The sequence below is a fragment of the Aspergillus pseudonomiae genome (genome assembly GCF_009193645.1).
Source record: "Aspergillus pseudonomiae strain CBS 119388 unplaced genomic scaffold BDV37scaffold_80, whole genome shotgun sequence".
Taxonomy (NCBI): Eukaryota; Fungi; Ascomycota; class Eurotiomycetes; order Eurotiales; family Aspergillaceae; genus Aspergillus; species Aspergillus pseudonomiae.
In genome coordinates, this window is record NW_022476072.1 from 23223 (window position 1) to 37719 (window position 14497).

At 49.7% G+C, this 14497-nt stretch overlaps 6 protein-coding genes across 6 annotated transcripts; 4 read left to right on the forward strand and 2 right to left on the reverse strand.

Annotated features, from left to right (window-relative positions):
- Positions 1-121: 121 nt before the first annotated feature.
- Positions 122-2286, forward strand: BDV37DRAFT_297016 (putative extracellular exo-polygalacturonase). Its single transcript, XM_032090231.1, has 2 exons — positions 122-820; positions 875-2286. Exons 1-2 carry the CDS (start codon positions 408-410, stop codon positions 1680-1682), a joined length of 1221 nt encoding a protein of 406 aa, XP_031937643.1. The 5' UTR covers positions 122-407; the 3' UTR covers positions 1683-2286.
- On the reverse strand, positions 1766-3417 carry BDV37DRAFT_297020 (uncharacterized protein; the record flags this gene model as incomplete). The annotated part of the gene is made up of 4 exons (XM_032090232.1): positions 1766-2310; positions 2366-2649; positions 2707-2895; positions 2962-3417. The coding sequence occupies 4 exons, from the start codon at positions 3415-3417 to the stop codon at positions 2175-2177; spliced, it is 1065 nt and encodes a 354-aa protein (XP_031937644.1). The 3' UTR covers positions 1766-2174.
- Positions 3418-4268: 851 nt separating this feature from the next.
- On the forward strand, positions 4269-8102 carry BDV37DRAFT_274515 (tannase and feruloyl esterase-domain-containing protein; the record flags this gene model as incomplete). The annotated part of the gene is made up of 5 exons (XM_032085248.1): positions 4269-4608; positions 4681-4816; positions 4887-5421; positions 5544-5917; positions 6524-8102. 5 exons carry the CDS (start codon positions 4269-4271, stop codon positions 8100-8102), a joined length of 2964 nt encoding a protein of 987 aa, XP_031937645.1.
- A 431-nt stretch (positions 8103-8533) lies between these two features.
- On the reverse strand, positions 8534-10839 carry BDV37DRAFT_297024 (deoxyribodipyrimidine photo-lyase PHR1; the record flags this gene model as incomplete). The annotated part of the gene is made up of 3 exons (XM_032090233.1): positions 8534-9197; positions 9252-10557; positions 10767-10839. 3 exons carry the CDS (start codon positions 10837-10839, stop codon positions 8648-8650), a joined length of 1929 nt encoding a protein of 642 aa, XP_031937646.1. The 3' UTR covers positions 8534-8647.
- A 312-nt stretch (positions 10840-11151) lies between these two features.
- Positions 11152-12919, forward strand: BDV37DRAFT_209328 (uncharacterized protein). The gene has a single exon (XM_032079979.1). The coding sequence runs from the start codon at positions 11348-11350 to the stop codon at positions 12512-12514; it is 1167 nt and encodes a 388-aa protein (XP_031937647.1). The 5' UTR covers positions 11152-11347; the 3' UTR covers positions 12515-12919.
- A 405-nt stretch (positions 12920-13324) lies between these two features.
- On the forward strand, positions 13325-14489 carry BDV37DRAFT_257959 (uncharacterized protein). The gene has a single exon (XM_032082999.1). It carries the CDS (start codon positions 13545-13547, stop codon positions 14310-14312), a length of 768 nt encoding a protein of 255 aa, XP_031937648.1. The 5' UTR covers positions 13325-13544; the 3' UTR covers positions 14313-14489.
- Positions 14490-14497: the final 8 nt, after the last annotated feature.

Genomic DNA, 14497 nt, shown 5'->3' on the forward strand with positions numbered 1-14497 from the left:
GTGCCGGAGTCCGCGGAGGCCCACAGGTTAAAAGCGGGTGCTCATTTAGCCGGGCTATTCCTGCCCAATGTGTTCCACCCCGGACGACGATCAATTCCCTAATCTCGGTTGGAAGAGTAAGAGCAATTTAAGCAAAACAAGCTTTGGGCAGCGCGCGGAGGTGACGGACAATCTTGATGAACACGTTTCTCCGTCAAAGCAGCTTGTCCTTCCTGGAGTCCTGTGCAGCCCTCGTATTCGCAATGGCACCTGTGATCGACAAGACTGGCACAATGGTGGGACGTTGTTCTGACTGGAGGCGATGAATTCTGCGTCTTGAGGCTATATATTTGGCCTTTGTCGATTCTATCTTCCGTGGCGTACACAACAAATAAGCATTTGGGAGCTTGGCGTAAATCAGTGCGAATATGGTCGGCCTCAACAGCGTTTTACTGCTCTCACTATTTGGACTTAGCAGAGCGGCCCCATCGAGAAGCGAAACATCCCCGGATAGGACTATCAAGCCGCGTGCTGCTTGCACGCCCACTGCTGGTGGAAGCTCCTCGACCGACGATGTTCCAGCAATCCAGGAAGCGATCACATCATGCGGTGACGGAGGTACGATCGTAATCCCGGCCGATACGACATATTACTTGAATAGTGTGCTCGATTTCAAGGGCTGCTCGAACTGTGACTTCCAGGTGGAAGGGTTGCTCCAGTTCACCAGCTCCACAGATTACTGGAATGGAAAGACGGCCATGATCAGTGTCTCGGATATTGACGGGCTGAAACTTCGCTCGGTAACGGGCTCTGGAGTTATTGATGGGAATGGCCAAGAGTCGTACGTTGCTTTTCGTCTATATTGAACTATGTCTTGACTAACTGGCTTGCACAGATGGGATAAATTTGCAGAGGACAGCAGCTACAAGCGCCCGACCCTACTTTACATCACCGGGGGCAGCAAGATCGAGGTCTCTGGACTTCGACAGAAGAATCCGCCAAACGTGTTCATTTCTGTCAAAGGCGACACATCAAATGCCCAGTTTACGAGTCTGACTATGGATGCCACCTCAGAGTCGGACAATCTTCCGAAGAATACAGACGCCTTTGACATAGGCGCCAGTACCGATGTGATCATCTCATCCGTCGCTATCACAAACGACGATGACTGTGTGGCTTTCAAGCCTGGCGCAAACTACGTAACCGTTGAGGATGTGACGTGCACAGGATCTCATGGCATATCGGTGGGCTCACTTGGGAAGTCCAGCGATGATATCGTCCAGAACGTTTATGCTCGCAACATAACAATGATCAACTCGAGCAAAGCAGCAGGCATCAAAACCTACCCTAGTGGTGGAGACCATGGCGTGTCAACGGTGAAGAATGCCACATTTGAAGACTTCATCGTCGACGGCTGTGATTATGCCTTCCAGATTCAAAGCTGCTATGGCGAAGATGATGAATATTGTGAAGAAAACCCTGGCAATGCCGTGCTGGAAGGCATTGTTGTTAAGGGATTCACGGGCACCACGAGTGCCAAGGAGGACCCTGTGGTAGCTAATCTGAATTGTGGCTCTAAGGGCACTTGTGATGTCACCATCAGCGGCTTCGAGGTGAAAGCTCCATCGGGAGATGCAAAGATTCTGTGTGGCAACACTCCTTCAGGCCTCGGCGTCACCTGTACCTCAGGTGCATCTGGGTAATTAGATAGCGAGATTAGACATAGCATACACCAAGCTTGGTGATCGTGCTTATTTCGTGAGTTAGAAGGAGGGAATTCGGTTGTCAGGGAGAGTAAAGCTTAGTTTCTGGAGGTATAGGGAATTCTTCTTTCTTCGGTACCTTCCTCTACGAATATTGAGGGACATAATTAGAGTAACTCAAAGAACGGAAACGTTCTTATGAAGAACGATATGAATTTAACGGGACCTGTAAGTGGACTTAGTAGGAGCCATGAACATGAAGGCTCATCAGCCGAGTTTGGTAAAATGTCGCTAATGAGAATTCTATTCTCTATTGCTCTAGCTTTAGTTTGTATTGTGTATCGCAAGGGCCGTAGCATCAACATGCATGAGCATACATCACGTAGCTGTAGGCCCTTGTTGAAATAATGCCAATGCAGTACTCGCAATCCTGCCATGCTTACCTATCTAGTCCTTTACCAGTAACCAACCATTCGTAGAGTAGGTTTGGGATCACCCAATGGTTGCTTTTGATTCAAGGCTCTTCAGAATCAGCTTAACCTCGTCATCTGCTGCTTCGAGTATATACTCCGGTGGGTACTGCGGCTCCCAGCCGATCTGCTTGCCATGGACTGCAGTGAAGGTACAGCTGGACTGGGTTAACATTTATGGCAAGATAGCATTGAGGATAGTGAATCACGTACTTGCCGCCCACTTGAAAAGGTACAACAGATGGGACCACTCCCAGTGCTTCGCCCATTTTTCCCAGCACTGTTTCGTCTGCCTGTGCCACCGTACTATCACTAACCACACCACGTTTTGATAAAGCTTTAGCAAAAGCGTCATATATGTCTTTCCAAGCTATACTTCCGGAGGCAGCAAGGAAGAACCCATTCCTGTTATACCCGATATCATTCCCGAGCAAAATCTGTCGCAGAATCTGCAAGTATAGAGCAGTGTTGTCAATAATGTGGCAAACAGGCCAGATCTGGCGGACATGTTAGCGCTATGACAGACAGTCCTTGATGATCAACATGAAACTCACGGGGTTATCGGAATCCACCGTATAGACACGACCTGTCTTCTTCGCGGCTTTCACCACTGCAACATCCTGAATAGAAGTGCGGTTCCCGAACCCCTCCCCTTCTCCATATACTATGCAGGGAGCAAATATGTAACTCCGCACTCCGTTCTCCTCTGCGGTGTCAATAACCGCGACATTGGTCCTGAGACCCTATTCAAGAGGTGAGTGAGTTTGGTATTCGTGTCGCAGTACACGCCAAGTCAGGAAGATTGATACCTGAGTAAACCATGTATACGGCGGGGCAGCACTTTTCTGGATCTCATAGAGCTTCGGATCCGTGTCAAGTAAAGTGCTTTTATCTTGAACACCCCCATGTCGACTGAATTGTTTGGCACCGGTTGTATGTAGGAAATGCACTGTTTTACCTGTGCGTTCCTTTACCTTCCCAAGGGCCCTGATCATCACTTGCTGATGTGTCTGACCGTAAGCGTCGATCAGGAAATATATCACAGAAATCTCTCTGTCAATAATTGCGTTGGTTAATTGATCATGCTCCGCAATGTTGCAGAGTAAAGGCTCTGCGCCATATTCCTGCACACATTGGGCTTGTTTTTCAGAGCGAACAAGGGCGTAAAGCTTGCCATATGGAGGCAAATCTGTCTGTTTCAAGCGCGCGAGTAGAGTGCCCCCAAGATAGCCCGAGGCGCCGGTGAGCAGGATGTTGTGAATCATGGTTGGTTTGAGAATTTTCCATGGTGATGTGTATAGCGGATGTTTTATATTTATACCTTCTTTCTCTAACGCTTCTCCCTAACGACGTCATCCGCCCTGGACACTGCAGGTGGAGATATGCACGTCTACTGCCGAATCCCAGGCGTCGACTGAAAATCGTGCAGCTCCGATTATTAATTCTCCATTATTAATAATTAGTAATTGACGATTCTTTACAATCTAATCTGCGCTCTGTGATGTGATATCAGGTTTGTAAAGTCCAGATTTAGTCTCTGTATGTACAAGCTTTGCCCCACTGTATCCTGACGCTAAAGCATCAGGTATTATTTCCAGCGGTAGATGATTCCCGTAAGTTATCAAGCAATACACCTGCGAGTTGAAACCTACGTCCGAATTTTTTGATTGGGTGTGTATGCTGCACTGTTTAAAAGTTGCCTCTACTCTACATCACCTTGAAACTGGTTTACCCCATTCCTCTGTTGGCCAGTTATTATGCCATGTATAGAGGTCGATACTCGTGCTTCTACTACAACTTCAATTGCAGAAACCGTCTTCATGGCAATCTGTGAATCATCATCCTCTGGTATGTATTTGTTTTTTCCTCTCCTTGGTCGCGACGTCGACTATATGCGAGCATCATCACCAATTCAAAAGTACCGTATTCCCATATCGTAGTGATCAGCCGCCAAGAACGGGACTAGTCGAAGATAAGACGCAAGGGACTCGTCTTTCTGCACTTCCCTCCCTCTTTGGCGTCGTAGCTTGGTCACTCATGGTCATATGCCACGACAATCGATGGATATTGCGAAACGGGCGGAATACCGATTCACTTTCACGTCGAAAGAGATAAGATGAAGGTCTCACTATGGCTGAACATTCTCGGCGTAAATTTATCCCTCGCCTTGGCCGTGGGAACCAATTTTCAAGCCTCGTGCCAAGCCTTTTCACCCGATACGAGGACTACGGATGCACATCGTGAATTCGTTGAATATGTGCCCGCGGGGACAAATCTCAGTTTGCCGTACAATGATGCAACCTGTGCTCGCCCGTATCAAGTTGTGCCGGTAGATCTTTGTCGTGTCGCATTATATCTGGAGACATCCAACAGATCAAGCGTGACCACAGAGCTCTGGCTCCCTCGAAATTGGACTGGCAGGTTCTTGGGGACTGGAAATGGCGGGATCGATGGCTGTATGTTAGCACCTGTCGAGAACAAAAATGTTCGTGATTGTGAAGGCAATCTCATGATAAGTCACTGAACAGGTATAAAATATGAGGATCTGGCATACGGGGCCGCGAACGGATTCGCCGTGGTCGGGTCGAACAACGGGCACAATGGCACGACTGCCGTCTCATTTTATGAAAACTCGGATGTCCTCGCCGATTTCTCTTGGAGAGCGTATGTCATCCTGTCGACGCGTGTGTTGATGCAGCTCTAGATAGCTAACTGTTAGCAGGCTTCATCTTAGCACGGTGATAGGTAAACAAGTCACCAAGGCATTCTATGGGCGACCGCATACAAAGTCATATTACCTGGGTTGCTCTTTAGGGGGACGGCAGGGGATCCACTCCGCTGTGGCCTTCCCCAATGACTTCGATGGTGTTATTGCGGGATCACCGGCACTAGACTTCAATAATCTTGTCTCCTGGAGAGCAAGCTTCTTCCCTATTACGGGTTCCGCTGACTCCGCTAGCTTCATAAGTGTATCAACATGGAAGAACCTGATTCACCCTGAGGTGTTGGTCCAGTGCGATACACTTGACTATGTCGATGACGGCATCATTGAGGATCCTACCTTGTGCGATTTTCGTCCGGAGGTGCTAATGTGCACAAACGATAGAATAGATAACTGTCTGAGCCCTGCGCAGGTAGAGATCGTCCGGAAGGTGTTTAGTCCGATGTACGACGAAAATGGGCAACTGATATTCCCCGCAATGCAACCAGGAAGCGAGCTGGAGGCCGCAGACAAGCTTTATTCAGGAAAGCCATTCAGCTATTCTAAGGTATGTGCTCCTGGTCGACCGTAGTCGTATCGTGTGCTTATCTGAGATATAAGGAATGGTTTCAATATGTGGTGTATGATCCGTCATGGAATCCAGCCGAGTTTGATATTCATGACGCAAAGGTCGCGGATGACTTAAATCCACAGAGGATCAGAACCTGGCCGAACGATCTGTCGAACTACAAAAAACGAGGAGGAAGGATAATCACCTACCATGGACAGCAGGATGGTAAAATTACAAGCTTCAACACGGAGCGGTTTTACAATCATCTTTCGACAACTATGAACATGTCTGCCTCCGAACTTGACCATTTCTTCCGTTTCTTCCGTATCTCTGGCATGTCCCACTGTAGCTCAGGTCCAGGTGCATGGGCATTTGGGCAGGGTGGTAGCCCTGTTCCAACAATGACACCGTTTAACAGAAATGACAATATCTTAGCTGCGTTGGTGGCTTGGGTGGAACTCGGCATAGCCCCAGAGACGATCACGGGGACAAAGTACGTGAATGACAATCCAGAGCTCGGGGTTGCCTTCCAGCGTCATCATTGCAGGTTAGTGATAGTGCACAAACTTGATACCCGCGAGTGGTGTTATTAATATCACACAGATACCCACTAAGAAGTACCTACGTCGGGGGGGAGCACTGGGAATGTGTGTTGCCATGACCACTGTCTACTGAAAGACATGAGTGAAAGTGCATCCTATATTTTCCCGCATATGTAGTTGCCTGGCCTTATGTTGAGCGCCCATTGGTAGCTTGTTTCATCTTTGCATAGGTGGCGTTCAATTCACGCGGCCCGTGTCTTTTCGTGCCTGATATTCACTGATTGATTTGTGTTCTTTCTCGCGTAATAACCAAAACACTCCTTTCGCGCACCGCGACTTCTTCCAACTTCGTATCCGTGAGATCTGTCTGTCTTTACTATCACCTCTTCGTACAACCCTATAACCTCGATGAAAGAACTGGTATTCAAGCCATACCACCCCACAGCCACATCAGAGCAAGAAATGAGAGGAACACGCCGACTGCGATGGGGAAGTAATCCTCGCCGTCCCTCACCAAAGAGGCAGAGGACTGAGACCCCTGATCTCTCTGCATCCAGCAATATGGAACAGTCCCCACTTGAACCGCCCGAGGCGAAGTCTGTCCAAACCAACGTCCCTATCGATAGATCTGCTAAAACCAAAAAGGAGTCTACCGCGGAGGCAGAGCAACGCACTGGTGATGATGAGACCCCAAAGGAAAGAACCCATTTGAACCATACGCAGCACAGCAGCACCGCTAGAGAAACTGGTGAGTTTCAAAACCAGCATCAGTCGGTCAATACCGAACGCCGTGGCTACCCACTGTTCTGGTTTCTTCCTGAACAATTTGCTGCTCACGCCTATCGACCCAGCGATATTCTGTCGTTCACGGAGTGCCCACCTGAAATCCCGACCTACAGGGAGCCTAGATTGGATACAGTCCCTGTTGGTATGGTCCTAAATGTCCCGGATCATGTGGATGAGAATTCTGGTGTCAGAACTCGTGTGGCATTTGATGTCGCACTTTTACATGTTTCTCTGGAGCCCCCTTTTTGGACCATCGCTAGCAGGACGGGACGACTCTTGAATAGCGCAGACTGCTGCCTTGACCCTAGCTTTGCTACCGAAAAGCTTAGACTGATCAAAGTCAGAGAGATGATACACGCTCACATAATCGAATTGACCACATACCGTCATAATTTCCTCCTGTTGTTACGCTCTTGGCGCAAGGAACGAAGGCTTTGGGAGGTTCGGCTAGTGCTCGCTCAGATCAGACGAGGTAACAACTCGATATTCCAGCATCCTCTGTCACACGAAGATCTTGACCATCTCTGTGTTTGGTACAGAGAGCAACAAGCAGCCGAGGACCGTGGAGAGATTGACTCATCCTCGTTCGGCCGGGTTACTGGCATGGTGAATCCGTGTGCCAAGGAGATCGGAGCCAATGTACAAGGCGGTTTTGTGAATCAAGCGATTGTCACTCGCTGCGAGAAGCTCAAAGAGGCTATAAGGGGCGTTCTCGCGAGGATCACTATATTACAGGCCCAAGAAGACGAGCAGCGGCGGCGCCAGCGGGAGCAACCCTCCAGGCAGGAGCAAGGAACAGCTGATAGTGGAAATGATGGTACGAGCCTTCCCGGGGATACCTTGTTGGTAGATTTCGAATTTGATACTGAGGACCCCTTCCCTTCAGCTCCCGTGATCGATCCTCTGCCCACTGACCTCGCACATCGCGCGGCACACTATCACTGGCAAGTCGAAAGACATGGTGTTTGGGCCCCGAAAGGCTTGTTCAAGCGCGCGACCTATCTTAGAGCATTTCAGCTTGCGGCTCCGGATGATCTTTCTTTCTTCGATAAACCGAGAGCAGAGTGGCCCCGAGGACACCAAGGTCTGCTGCATGAACATGTGGACTATATCGACGATTTTCAAGTGAACCCTTGGGGAGTCCCAGCAACCCGTCTCACTCAAGCTCTACGCCACCAGCCTCGGTATACCGCTGATGTCATATATTCCAAGAAGGTCCGTATGATCCTCAAGAGTATTGAGAAATGGTATTTCACGAACAGAGAGATGGCGCTTGGCGGTATTCGAGATTGGCCTCTTCCGTGTGGTGTTCGAGAAGGTCTTTTGGAGGTACTCAGGGAACTCCAGTGATCTAAGTATGATCTTGTTCAGGCGGGCTTGTGAATGTTGGCTTCTCCTCTGTTCACTTCGTTCCGATCTTCAAGCTGTTTTCGTTCGTGATGGATACTGTCCCCTCCGTTTTTATTTTCTGATGTTCGTCGAGTGGAATCTTTTGGTCTGACTAACACATGGTGGGCTATTTGATCTGTTGTGATTTTAGCTGTTTCCCCGATAGTTTTCTCTTTAGCTGGATCTAAATACAATACAGATTTCAAAGCAGGATGTTCACACAAATCGCATTGCCTTTGGCAAGACCATCGCCCACCTTTGCAAGCGACTGTCGGCATATTCGTCAATCCAGTTATTACCACCAACTATTTGCTCGCCATGATTAGAGTAATAATATTGATATCCGTGTCGCCTCTGTCACCAATACTGGCGCTAGGGTCACTGTGTGCTCATTCGACCACTAACAGGTAGGATATTCTGTGACAAGGAGTACTCTAGCTGGAGTCTAGCTGTTATTCCGCGCTGGACCCATCGAATAGTCAGGGGTATTCGATTGTCCATCACTTCTATTTAGAATTTCCACCAGCAGCCCTCTTATAGCGATCCAAGGCGAGTGCCCGTCTCGTCGCATGATCCACGATCGGTCGCGGGTATCCATTCTTCTCAGCGAGGTCGCCCGCGCCGCGCTCATACGGATCATGAATAGCCGATCCCTGGATTTCGCGCAGCTCCGGTACCCAGCGCCGGATATACTCACCATCCGGGTCAAATCGCTCGCTCTGGCGTAGTGGATTGAAAATGCGAAAGTATGGTTGCGGATCAACTCCAGTGCTGGAACCGAACCCCCAGCCGCCGTGGTTGGAGGCGAAGTCGCCATCGATGAGGTGTTCCATGAAGTACCGCTCTCCACGTCGCCAGTCTATCAATAAATCCTTTGATAGAAACGAGGCCACGATCATGCGAGATCGGTTGTGCATCCAGGCGGTGCTATTTATCTGTCGCATGGCAGCGTCGACGATGGGGTATCCGGTTTTACCCTCGCACCACGCATTAAAATAGTCCTCATTGTACTCCCATTCAAGGTCTGTAAACTCAGACTTGAAGCATTTGTTCATGCTGTCCCTATTAGACAGGCCCCATATAAGCCATAGAGAAGTGACACATGCTTACCATATAAACGGCCAATGAACCAGTACATGTTTGTAAAAGTCCCTCCATGCCACCTCACTAATCCAGGACACAAAGCCCAGGTCATTCCGGTCCAGTTGATTTTTGTTCGCCTTCTTAGCTTTCGCCACTGCAGTTCTGGCACTCAACGATCCAGACGCAAAGTACGGACTCAAAACTGATGTGGTCTGCTTGGATAGTGAATTCCGCATATCATCGTAGTCCGTGGCATTCTCCTCCAGAAACCTTTCGAGGCGATCTAAAGCCTCATGTTCTCCCGCTGGATATAGTTGACGAAAATGTTCCCTCTCTTCTTCAGACAATCGCTTGTTATCCGGTGCTCCGGGGATCTCGCTTTCGAAAAGACCCTTGAAGACTTTCCGAGCATTACCAGGATTGGCGCCAGGCTCTTCCGACACTTCCAGATAATCTGGATTACCCATAAGAAACACCTGCCACGCGCGAAACCATGGACTGTATACAGCATACTGCTTCCCCTGTTGACTACTGAGTAAACCCGGCGGAACAACACAGGTATCATGGAGCAAGTCAAAGGCAATGCCGTTCTCGACACACAACCGAACCAGCTTCGCCTCTCGACGCAGCTCGTCAACTTCGTACTCAATGTTTGCAAACAGATGATTAGCACCCCACTCCTGACATAGATCAATAATGCGCTGTGGTATACCCCTCCGTTTCTCTTGCGTTTCCATGTACAAAGGAATGTCCAACTCGCCCAGGTCCCGCTTCAATTGCTCCAACGTCCGCAACGTCAGATCCACCCGCGCGGGACTGCTCAAGTGCGCTGTGAGATCCTCGGGCGAGAGAATGTAGAGCGCGATAAGAGGGATGGAATGTTCGCGCGCAACCTCATATGCCTTTCGCAAGGCACGATTATCGTGCAATCGGAGATCGGACTTGAACCAATGAACCACGGCCGCATTCGGCCGAATTGATAGACGGGCATCCACCGTTTCTTCACAGACCCTATTCAATGCCTCCATTGGCCGTTCCAGCGTGCCGTCGTTGTAGGCTTGGCATCGCTCGTTGCTCATCTCGGGCGGGTAGAACTGTCGCAAGACTATGCCGAATTCTTCCACTTGTCGCGCATTGGGATGCGGTGATGATAGGTCGGCCTTTCCCCGTTTGTTAGAGTGTGAGGTGCTGTTCGTTCCATTTTCTCTGGTAACATTTTGCGATGGCTTGCGCTTTTGAGGCATGTTGCGAACGATGGTGGGGGTCAGCGTAGACCGAGATCGCGATGAGAGAGTAGAGGAGTAGAGCAATGTAACGCGTGAAAGCCCAATGACTGGGGAAATTCTTCTCATTATAAACAAAGACTGTGGTTGTGATTGCGACGGCCCCTGGCGATCGCGTTGACTTCATTGACTGGATCGACACAATGAAACCCCTCTGACGTCAGGACCCGATCGACTTCTAAACGTGACCGATGAAACCTGAGAAAACAGGTCCACAACATTCCTGTTCTGGTCTGGAAATACACCCATGGACTCCTACTTAGTAGCAGTATGCAACTCTCCCTGTTCCTGGGATATGTTAAACTAGCGGTAGATTCCATGTTCTCAGCCATGTTTCACTTTCACTGCGCTTGTATGCATGCCTCATCTCCCTTTTACTACCTAGGAATCAGTAGGACCCGAGGTAGTGATAGAGATGCGGAACAATCGATAGTCGGAGATAGGTGAATATTCGGCATACCATTGGCCTCCATGGACTCTGCAAAGGAGATTGGGCCCATTAAGTCGGGCAATCCAACAAATTTCGGTGTGGCCCTACGTGGAGCACCTGCACGGAGGCGCCACGGTGACAAAAGACGGGGCAACTATACGCCTACCAACTCGATCGCGTACTAGAGCATTGCTTGAATGACTCTAAGGTCTAGCGTCCGGGCACTGTTTGTGGCTTAGTGCTTCTTTCGCGGTCAGCCTTGTCAGAGCAGCACATGACTCAGGCTGATAGGCAACAAAGAGCGGCGCATTATTCAGGCTCACTCTCATACAACAATCATTTAAACACTGCTTCCTCCTGTATTGTCACTTCCCTTCGTCGTCACTTGCTCTTCACTCATATCACGCACCATGAGTCTCGGCGCACTCCCCAATGAAATCCTCTGTCTTCTCCCTCTCTACATCGATAACATTGAGACCTTCACCAACGCCGCAGCATCATGTCACAGACTCCGTGATTGCCTATACACAGCACACCCCAACACGATACTCCGGCTGGCTGCCGCCTCGGCCCCCACATTCTTCTCTCCCCACCCTCATTTCCTCGTCGCTGCCACAGCCCGCCAAGTCAGTGACTGGGCATTAGAGAATGAGGCACGTACATCTGACCTCCGCAGAGCCTTCCAAGGTGGAATCGACAGCCTCTATGAATTCTGCCTCCAACATGCGGGCCTAACGCTAGAAGACATCCGAAGAACACATCTAGCCCGGTTCTCCACCATCAACCCTCTCTCGGACAAGATCGACAAGATGGCCGGCAGGCAGTGGTACGCTACGCCAGGTTTCTGGAATGGCGGGGTGAGCGAACCCTACACCGTCGCCACGGAGCCAGATCGAGCGACCTTCCAAATTATCACATATGGGGAGTTGTTCGGGCGAAGCATGGACGCCTTTCTGCAGCCGGAAAAGAATCTCCCCTATTTTGATATACGAACCCGAATCGACTACTTCACCTACTGTCTCCCCGATTGGGTTTGTTCCAGTTACCCCGGGTTTATTAGATTAGCGACCGGTCCGTATGCGACGCACCTTGAAAGACCGGGGGAAGGAGACCAGACAGCCATGCATCATATCCTACATTGTGGTCGATGGAGGCGCATGTGGGCTGCTGCCATTCGGTCGGTTCTGGGAGATGACGATGCGTTTACTGATGAGGACGAGGAGGAGGAGCACTGGCGGAAGAGGATGTTGCGTAATGCGTTGCAGAGTCAGGGACTTGAGGGGATGCAGTTAGTCACGTTGCCCGTGGAGAAGATGGATAAAGAATATGTGCAAAAGGTGAGGAGGATGAAGCAACAGATTGATCAGTTGAATCAACCTCCACCAGTCGAAATGCTGGGGAAGGGGACGCTCACCCCGGTGTCATTTGCTCCGGACCCTCCCAATGATGTTGAGATTCCATGTAGGAATATGTGGGGACCGTGGACGGCATTCAACCCAGATGCAGCGTCGGATGAGGACTCAGAAGAAGAATCAGATTCGGAATGGGAATTAAATTTTGAAGAGATTGAACATTAATACACCTCCTACTCACGATTCTCAAGTTCAAACATTTCCAACAAATATATATTTGCAAAGCTTGTCATGCTATGGAACATTGGCTACTAGTATTTGAGCGACCGAATGGTTTAGAGAGTCTTTTGTGCCGGCCCTCTGAAATTCTGCTGTTTATATAGGTAATGAAGTCGAAGACTGATACTGATCCCAGTCAGCGCTACATTGACTAGTAGCTAGTTAAGGATGACTTGCATAAGTGAAGCTCTTTGATGCTATTTCAGCACACCAGGGTCTGACGCTAAGCCAGACTAGGTAGAGATCGACTTAGACCCGTTTATCAGTCTGTCCGTTTCCTCGACGAATGCCTGTGGGTTCGAATCCCACTGGGATGGAAAGTCTCCTTTTTTCCAACAGATATTTTTTGTAATTCTCGGCGGTAGTTACCATGTTCGGAGTTGGCACACATATCCACTGCGTAGTCTCCACAACTAAAACTGACCCTTCTCTTTGTTAAGAAAAGATCGTCATGTATGGAATAAACGAGGCTCGATAAGCCCACCGCCTACCCCTCTCATGATGCTATTCATGCCTCAGGGGTTCAATGTTTAGTGCTGACTGTATGAGACGGCACAGCCCAACTCATCTATTCTCTTTGTCGGATATTAACATGTCTTTCCTTTCAGATTATTCTCATGAGTGGGCAGACCCACAGACGAGTCTCGAATACCTCCGTCCTCCGCGGAGCCAAGCTACGCTCATTTGTGATCATTCCGAGTGACTCATCAAGACATTTAGGACTTAGACCATTGAAAGATAGAGCCCTCGGGAAAATCTAGATCAGCCTGAAAAAGCGCCAACCTGGTTCTAGTCTTCTAGAAATGTTCTCAAGTTGAACCGGTTCGTGAGCAATGTGAAACCGCTATACCAACCGAGTTAGCCCGAGAGTGGTTCCATGGTTCCACCCAACATCACAACCGAAACCTGAAGCTGATTCCGCTGGGCACCGCAAAGACCAACTCTGACATCAGTTCCAGCCCGCCAAGGTATCGAAATGCCATCGAGGACCACGTCCACTCTTCTCGAATCCCGATGGGCTCCGCGCCCAGAGGAGTCAAAGACGAAGCGGTCATCCTCCACGTCCCGAGGGGGGAACCACCCAGCTCCCTCGCAGGAACTGGCCCGCTTCATGAAAATCGTCGGGCGATTAAAGTGGAAATTGCCCTTTCTGGCGGAGGGTTACCGCCTTGCCACACTCCCCGCCGACGGTGGCGTGGATGTTGCGCATGCGGAGATCATGTTCAAGATCGATTTCTTTGAATACTATGCGCTTCTGGAGCGGGCGATCGTGCATTTACTCGGCGTCTTCGGCGTGACAGTCACTGGCGCTTTCACTAGATCGCAATCGACTCCGAGGCTGGGGAGGAATGGATCCCCGGTGGCTACGCACCGGTATCATGCCAATGTCTTGGATACGTTGGAAAGCGAGAGCTGCCCATTGTATGCTGTTCTTGGGACCGGAAACGTGCGCGAGCAGCTGCGGAAGGCGAAGGAATTGCGTAATCGCTGGAAGACAGCCGACATGTCGAAAGAAGAGGCAGAGAATGACTCGTTTCGTCGACCAAGGGAGACTGCGATGCCGCTTGAAAGCTACGACTTCGACCATATTCTATCAGAAATCTTCGTGGGTCTAGAAGATGGACTTGCACTGGCCCGGGAGCATGTAGCTAAGATCGAGAGTGGTATCGGTGACGGCTTGTCGGGCGATTCGGAGGCAGATTGGGATTTCATTGTCGACGCTATGGATTGGGAGGCAGTGTGAGGATTTCCTTCGCATTTCTCTCTTCTTTGTTGTATTTTAGGGGCTTCATGGGTTCGCTGGCGTTTGTCGTTTCCCCTTTGTCGTTGTATATTACTGTCTTCTTGTATAATATAGACTACCCGGAAGGTTGTCACCCGGTTGTGCAGACTACACCACCGTGCTAAAACCTGAAGAGCGACATAAGA